This window comes from Phaethon lepturus, unplaced genomic scaffold, assembly GCF_000687285.1.
Source record: "Phaethon lepturus isolate BGI_N335 unplaced genomic scaffold, ASM68728v1 scaffold40735, whole genome shotgun sequence".
Classification (NCBI taxonomy): domain Eukaryota; kingdom Metazoa; phylum Chordata; class Aves; order Phaethontiformes; family Phaethontidae; genus Phaethon; species Phaethon lepturus.
The window spans coordinates 1-8,835 of NW_010539251.1; the positions used below are offsets into that span (position 1 = coordinate 1).

At 41.4% G+C, this 8,835-nt stretch overlaps 1 protein-coding gene across 1 annotated transcript; it reads left to right on the forward strand.

The window, feature by feature from the left end:
- The first annotated feature begins 12 nt into the window (after positions 1-12).
- On the forward strand, positions 13-4,625 carry LOC104620763 (calcium-activated potassium channel subunit alpha-1-like). The gene is made up of 2 exons (XM_010287064.1): positions 13-264; positions 4,287-4,625. Exons 1-2 carry the CDS (start codon positions 13-15, stop codon positions 4,623-4,625), a joined length of 591 nt encoding a protein of 196 aa, XP_010285366.1.
- Positions 4,626-8,835: the final 4,210 nt, after the last annotated feature.

Genomic DNA, 8,835 nt, shown 5'->3' on the forward strand with positions numbered 1-8,835 from the left:
GGCGGCATTAGAATGAGTAACAATATCAACGCCAACAATCTCAACACAGACTCGTCCTCCTCCCCCGTCAATGTGCCCAAGATGGATGCGCTCATCATCCCGGTGACCATGGAGGTGCCCTGCGATAGCCGCGGACAGCGCATGTGGTGGGCTTTCCTCGCCTCATCCATGGTCACTTTCTTTGGGGGACTGTTTATCATCCTGCTGTGGAGGACCCTCAAGTACCTGTGGACTGTCTGCTGCCACTGCGGGGGCAAAAACAAGGTAACTCCCCCTCCCCTTCTCCTCCTGGTGCCGGTTATGGTTTGGTGCGGTGGTGGTTGGTGGTGAGGAGGAGTAGTATAGGAGCCCAGCCTCGTAGACCAGGCATAGACCAGGACACCGGGGCGAGGTGGCACTGGAGGAGACGCCGTAGGGCTGTTGTTGCATGGCAGTGTGCTGTCGTGGTAGGGTTGCCACGGGCTGTCGGGAGCCACAACGTGGAGAGAAAAATGGAGAGCGTGGCTGGAGGAGCGAGGCGTTGGGTGCAGCCCTGAGATGTGTCCCCCTCTCCCACTCTCTCCCTCCCACCCCACGCTTTCATCTGGTGGCACGGAAGTTACACCTGGTGCCGGCTTGCCCTCTCGACGAGGCGCATGCTGGCGTGGTGGGACGGTGTGGTTCTGAAGTTGATACGCACCCCAGGACCACATATGATGGCAGGGTGGGGGTTTTTATTTACCGATCTAAAGTCTTCGTTCTCTTGTGGAATGAGAAACTTTGGCAAAATTAAAAAGGTAAACTTCTCACTCAAGTAAATGTTTTTAAAGCTAGTTCCACTCCCCGAGAATCTTTGACACTTCTGGTTGATAAATGAAGTGTAGATATCAAAAAGTATTCAGTGCATTTGTAAGTAATGCACGAGCCCAGTATTCTTTTAACCTAAGTGCGAAATCTTTGATGCAACCTTTCTGCCCTCTTTGATTTTTGCATATTACCAGCTGGAAGAAAGTGTAAAGTGAGGTCGGCTCCTGGTTTGAACGGTCTCTTTCAAACCAAAGCCAAGAACTTGCTGAGGTCCAGACTTTCATTTTTGTTTTAGACAAATGGGATAGAAAGTGTTAAGACTCTGTATTTGTGAAAGTGGATTTTGACAGACCCCAAAATAGACCAGCAGCTGGAGTTTCTCCCCTTCCCTTTTCACATTTTTTGGATTACAAATGGAATAATATCTGCTCCAGTTATTCCTGGCACAGAGACACCCACAAAAACACACACACCTTTTAATATATGGTTGCTAGGTTGCTGGCTTGCTTTGACGTACAGTGAGCTGTCTTCCCCTTCTCCTGTCCCCTCCCCCTAAACACACTTGATACCACGCATAACCCTGCTCTAGGAAGGATCTAACACTCAGGGGAAACCAGAAACAAAGTTAGAGTGTGGGGAGTTACGGTACCGGTTGGTTTGTTTGGGTTTAGCGAGGTAGGCGTCCAGTTCGGATTGCTGAACCCAACCTCTACGTTCCAGTTGGAAGTAGAACAGTTACAGCGAACTTGGCCTATCTGTGCAAGAAGTGATTGCTACTGATAAGGAATAAATAAAAGCTTTTAACTCATCCTTAGGCTTCAGGAAACCTACCAAGCAGTATCAGTTCTCTATAGGCATTTTCTATTTCATTCAAAACCAAACCTGAACTTTCTTAGAGAGGTGTTATCCATGTATGATGACAAAACTCAAATGAATTTGTGTTAGTAAATCTGTCTTGTAAGATACCATTTCCTACAACAGTAAAAGACAATTTTCAAGAATGGGTGGGTAGTTAAGACTTACCTTCAGTTTCTTCTGCGTATATTTAGAATTTTCCTCTCCACATGATGAGAAAAATCTGCAAGGGTTATCGGGGGTCTTGATGAAAAAGGAAATGCTACACGTTATCATCTTGTGCTTCTTTCCTTCAGAGAATGAAAAGTTAGAGACTTGTGCACAGATTTCTTACTCAGTGTCTTGGTGGGTATTGTTGGTCTGACAGTCCATTGCTGGGACATAGTCAGTTAAAGCAGATAATTTGCTGCTTAACCAGTACAGAAAGGCATATCCAAAGTGTATTTAAAACCCCTTAGGCTAAATGTCTCAGCTCGCTAAATAACAGGTATCATCGAGGGGTTCCAGCACTTCCAGTCTGAATGATTGGATATACTGCGGCTATGTCAGGTTGTAAGATTTGAGTTTATTTCATGTTTGCGACCTGAGGTAGCTGTTTCGGTGAATGATCGCTCCCTGGGGCAGGAGGACGAAGGACTCTGCAGGTAGGGGGAGATAGAAGTTTCTTTTTAGATTGTATTTGTTCCACTTGTGAGGGTTTTCAAGCCTCTGGTGAAGAAGAACTTTGAAGGGCTGATCCCGCATTCCTTACGTGCTAAAAAGGGGAATTGGAGGGAATTCTGTGTGTGTAAGGAGTTACTAGTTATTGCAAAACATGTTTCTAGTGTTTAGGGTATAAAGGCTAACTGAAGTAAGAACTTGAAATGTCTTAAACTTTGCTGTTACCAAACACATGCTTTGTTCTGCACGGTAACTTGGGAAAGGCTGCCGAGGCTGCGCGTGGAAGACGTGAATGCATGTTTACGCTATGTTGGCTGTATTGGACCTGCTAGCAAACGCAATTTTACAAGAAGTAGCTCCTCCTACTGCGGGACTGAAGAAATCTTCTGCGTGTTAGGACCTTTCCTTCCCTGTGCCGCCTCTGCTGCTGCTTCGTGGGTTGTAGCAGAGTTGGGTTATCCAACATCGTCTCACCATCTACATAAAGAGTGGTCCCAGCGAGTGAGCTAAAAGAAGTCTTTCTCATGTCTACTTTCTGTGGTTTCTTATTGAGTAATTCACATATATATGTGAGTAATTCACGGAGTTACTGTGCTAACACCCGTGTCCATATACGTTACTGCAAGGAACTGCAAAAAGTTTCATTTTTTTCCCCTGCTGTATTCTAAGCACACCATTGTATTCCTCAGATCTGTCAGTGATTGTCAACTTGATTTTGGGATGTAACACTTTTTACTGGCTGCATAGAAGGATTTAGAATGTGTTTCCTCCCCAACACCTGCCAACTCATTGAATTTAAGGTTAGAATTTAAAAACGTGATATAAACAATGTAAAACTTTGTGGTATGAAATTTTAGTACATTTTTTTTTTCTTGGAGATAAGAAAGTTAAGATACTGTAAGTCAAAAATATGAAAACTTTTGGTAACAGAATGATAAATGTTGCCTCTTAAAATTCCATATCCTATTTACGTTGTCATATATGAATAGAACATTAATAGTAATAATGTACTAAAAATGATTGCTGAAGTTTTAGGATTTTTGTACTCCATGCTTGCTTTGTGAGGTGACATTTTGCAAATCTGTCAAAAAGAAAAGTGGAAGTCTTGACCTGTGTTGTCAGTGTTTCATGTAATGTGAGAGTCATTACAATTGAAGCCCTTGTATTCCTTCGTTTAATATGGTATATAATTTTAGATATAATTCTTCCAAAATTAGCTACAGCCATATTGCTTAACAAATCCTCTTTTTCTCCTCAGTGTTTACAACTACATTTTTAGGAATGCGTAGATATTGTTAAAGAAATTGTCTTCTCTGTGCTTTTTCTTTGTGCCTTGACCAACTCATTCCTGTTTGTGTAGGAAAGGTAGAATGTGAGATTGAAATTCATCTCCTCCTTGGAATGATTTCAGTACTCTGAAGAGCTTTTCCTTCCCCCAGCCCAGGACTGGTATACATATAAAATGAAAATGAAATTACATTATGATTATAGGTAGCATTTTCTAGCCCAAAATGACAAGCCATAATAGTTTTTTTTTTTTTTTTATATTGGTCTACATATTTTGAAAGTTTAATAAATTATACATTGCTAGATTTGGTCAGTAGAAACCAAGCAACGTTCCCGTTTGTTTTGAATAGAGACATTGAGTTTTTACTGGAAGTACAATATTTGCAGAAGTTGTCTTTGAAAAGTTAAGAATTTCCACCCAGATCTCTAAGGCCTGAGGAAATTTAGAAGTGGAAAAAATTCAGTTTTCCCTAAGAAGCATTTCTACCAAACTGGCTCTCATACAGCTGGGTTTGCTGATTTCCTAGCAATACCCGCATAAATGTCCTCTCCAAATAAAATTGAGGAAACGAACTCCAAAGAAGGCACTCTCTATTGAGAGAAGGAGGAGAGTACATTGGCGGGCACACGTGGACACATGAGGCAGGAGATCCCTTCCTTTACGTCTCTGTGTGCAAACCTCACCTTGACTCGCGAAGCTGTACCGAGCCGGAGCGGATGAACGACTGGAGGGCCCAAGGGAGGAGCGGCGGACAGCAACGCGTTTCGCTCGTTACTCGCGTGCGCAGCATTCCCGTCTCATGGCTGTCAGGTGGTCTGCCTGCAGTGACGCCGTCAGCATCCCACCCGAGAGGTTGCCAACTGAGAGGTGGACGTGGCGGAGAGGTCAAGGAGCGAAGGGAAGGGACTCGCTGCTCTCTGCGGACGGTGTTTCTACAGGTGAAAAAGGCACCGCTATGGCGAGGCGCGCGCCGCTGCTGCGAAAAAGATCACGCTTTCAGCTCTCTGGAGCTCGTAATGGATTTCACGTTTTATAAACACATACTAAAATTGGTTACGCACGCAGAAAAGAAAATGTATGAACAAGGATTTCAGCGGTAAACCAAACCATCTCAAGCGAAATGTTATTTTGATGCAGTATCATACTCATTTTCAAGGCTTTGCAACACATGCGTTTAAGGGGAAAATCTGTGCCCAGAAGGAATTTGCAACTCTCACACGTTTGCAGATTTGTAAATGCTGGTTGGAAACCATTAGATTTCACAATTTTTTCCAGTTTAGCTCAAGAGAAGAAATGCCTGTAATAGGGAACAAAAAGCTTTTAAATAACAGTGATCTATGTACGCAGTTTTGATGTGCTGAGATTTCTGAATGCAGAATGGGGGCAGTTTACAGCCCCGGAGATAGAAACACTGAAAATCTGGAGAGCACTAGTGCTAAGTATAATCTCTGCAGGGAGAAGATCTAATGATTATAATTAAAAAAGCAATGATGTTCCATGTCTGTCCTGTACTATTGCAGGAAAGTGGGTTGTGAATCTTCGTCATTGAGCGTCCTTCCTGGCACAAATCTTAAAAATCCAGTCAGCAGACACAATACAGGGCAATGGTCAGGGTTCCTTCAGAGACTGGCTCTACTATTCTGTGGAAGCCAACTCGGATTGAGAAAAGTTTGTCTGAATTTCAGTGTTGGCTGGTAATAATTCCTGGGCAAGATCAGGCTGTAAGTCAGGAGCAGTGAGGCGTTCTGTAGTGTGAGATTGTAGGACAGAAGTTCCAGAGAACCTAGTGAGATGTAAATGTAAAATAACTCTGTGTGAAATGAGGGGATGGGGTATCCTTTTGATTCTATGAACCATACCTAGTCACATTGCATAAGCTTATGTATTTTACATGTGTGAAAATCAACAAATTACCGTAAGTCCGAGAAAGACACAGTAAATACAACTCGTGGGGTTTTTGTAAGGGAAAGATTGTTGGAAAGTTATGCGTGAGTGTTAATGGTATTTCTCTCCTCCGCATACCATCTCAATGACAAAAGGAAGGGGACTACACTTAAAAAAGCTGTCATAAAGTGCTGTTTTTCTGTAATGAGTTCATATGGTACTACACGGTTGAAGGCTTAATGCCTGACTCTTCCACCCGCCCTGTGAAGTGACTGCAGAATGCTCTTAGATCACGAGACTAGGCTGGCATTTAGACCAACTTTACACAGGGCTAAATACGCAAATTCCAGATTAGATCTCATGGTCTGTAAGTGCAAGTATTCGTTTATGGCACGTAGGTCATCTTGGGTGACAAGGGAAGGTGGACATCCAGTAGAAGTTTGTTAGCGCTTTTGCCGGTGACATAGCTGGGTGAATAAATGAGAAAACAAGATACCCATCTTCCGTGCCTGTCAGAGATGTGTTGGTCGGGAAGGGCCCATTTTGAATCCTGGTGGTATTTATAGCCTGAGAATACATCGGGTTTACATCGTTGAGAGGAACACTTTATTCCCATATATAGTAGGCATGGCGCTGTTTAAATGAATGTGCTGCCGCTGAAACGTGTTGAGTTCAGTTTGCTTTGAGATGATATATTGCATGTATTTGTCTGTTCGAGAGTTACAGAAACGGAGAGCGTTATCCAAAGCCTGTTGAAATAGAGGGAGGCCATCCTAATAACTTCAGTGGTTTTGGACTCAGGCCTAGATGTTCATAGTGTTCTAGATGAATCAGATATTTTTTTTCAAACGATTCTTACGTTAACATTTTAAGCTTTTAAAAGCTTTTTTCATTTACTGTAGTGAGGTGTACTTGCTTGGCTTCTGGCCTTTATGTCTGGGATTTCAACATTAGAAACACAATATTTAAAAACCACACAAGGTATGTTTCCATTCCAGTTAAGACTTACGCCTTCTGCCAGGCCCCCCTTGGAAATCAAAATTTGGGTGCTTGAACTACTGACGATACCCTATCGTGGCAACTCTTCTGCACGCTGACGTGCAACGGCAAATACTGGCTCTTTTTTCAGAGCCGCAGTACGTTGCGCATTTAGTAGAAGCGGCGAAGGTCCCTCGCCCCGTTGAGCTGCAGCGAGACCCCTTTGCATGTCCTCAACTGCGCTACCTCATTTAAGTGTCAGAACTGCTAACGTGTAGAGGAGAAAAAAAGAAAAATCTCGTCACCAGGCCAGAAGAGCGCTGAGAAGTACTGTAACATCATAAACAGCACTAGCATAACACAACAACTGGGCCAGAATTTGAGTGGCTCGTCACTGAAATTGTGAGATACAGGTCTACTCTGTTGCATCTTTATTGCTTTTTATATACCCAGGAATGAATTTACAATAGAGTTTTGTTCCCTTTTGTCCAAATGAATGCTGACTAAATATTCGGCATTTTCTCTCTTGTTATATTTCATTCATTTTTCATGATACCTTTTACATTTTTATGTAATGGTTTATCTATTATTAAACCAAAAAGGTGACTCACTTTAAATTTGCTGTTATTAATGAGATTAACTCTAGCACTACTGGTTTTGCATTGATTTTCTATTTTAAGCATAGGGGAAACATTATTATCGATACGCCTTTTTAAAAAACTATTTGCAAATGGTGACCTTAATGTTACAGAAATAAAGTGAAATTTATTAGGTTGCGATTCTTTGTTTAAGCAGCTTGCAATGTTGTTGTAGCATGAACTCTGTTAAACCCGTTTTCGCTGTGATTATGCACAGGCAGTGTGCTGGACAGAAGTGATTTGAAACAGGTTTACTGGCTGCTTTGACCTGTAGCGGTCATAGTTGGTGGAGAGACTTCGGAGCCTTTCGGGTATCGGGGAGAATCCTTTGGCCACAAGTGATTTGATATCACTTTCTTGAAAGGCTGTTTGCTGATCAACAGGCAGGTGTTGTCTCATTTTTTTACATTTTCCAGGTTATTGTACTGTACATGCCGTTTCATAGGGAAGCTGATAAACTCTGCTTGGGTTTTAAGGGCTGAAGAAAAGAAAAAAACTTCTTCCTTCTCCTTTTAATCACAGCAACAGCCTGACTAGGAGGAAATATTGCAGGGTCTGTCTATATGCAGTGCAAACTTTTTTCCCCACGAAGGGATTTTTTTAATCTTTGATTATACACTTCCGAGAAATTGATTTTATGTGAGAAATTTTTACCAGCTTTTTGTGTTAGTTTTCTTTTTTTCCCAGTACGTTTTATATCCAAAGGCTTCTGTTTCCTTCAGCATCAGAAACCGTCGACTGCTGGTTTTATGTTCACATTATTTTCATATCACTTAAGGCTCTCAGCAATAATGCATACTTGTTTCCTTGTGTCCTTTACTGTAATGTTATTTTTCTGCTGTCGTCAGGATAAGGTTATAGTCACTATTTGTTCTGTTGGCCTTTCTTTAGAGAGACACGGATTATACACTTAATGAATGGTGTCTTCGACTGAGAGAGGGTCTGGTGTTTGGTTTAAGGCCGTGCAGAATTTTACCTGACTAAATGCTGTTTTTTCTCCTCTGACTCTGCCTTATATGTGTAAGCTGCAGTGTTGTCTTTCTGGGAGTCAGAAGAGCAGAATTCATGTTATAGATCTGTTGTTCCCAAAACAAAACAACCCTGAAAACTTCACAGTTTTGATATTTGTAAAAACAATTTTAGTTGCTTTGCTGGAATGTGTCCCTAGGATATAATGAAGTTTTAATTTACTAAAAGTGGAAAATGCTGTCCAAAGTGTGGAGCTTTGACTCTGCCTGTATGATTTAAGTCATAAAATTTTGATGTTAACTTAAAATTGTATGTACTATAGGAAAACCTTGGTATTTTTGAGTTGCCAGCTGAATGATAAGATGTCATTCCGGGAAGAAGAAGAAGAAGAAGAAGAAAAAAAACATTTGATTTTTCTGATTTCCAATTGATGGCATCATGTTTGTTACTAAGTTATGCATACTTTTTAAAGAAAACTCACACAGCAGTTGTTTAGTTAATTTGTGGAACTTAGGTCAACATTTACACAAAACAGCTGCTTAGACACCAACATTTATATTAAAGATCTTAGTAAGAAGCTTGATTTCAGAGTCAGTGATAATTTCAGATGGTTTCAGAAAGAGGTATTACCGTTCTTGAAAACTTGTTTCCTTATTTAGGTTTGTTAATAAACATAACAGCTAAAATCCACGTACCTTTTGGTTTTTTTTTTTAAATGTGGACCTTACACATCATGTTCTGGACTTGAGTGGGGTTTACCTAATCCTGTGGCTTCTT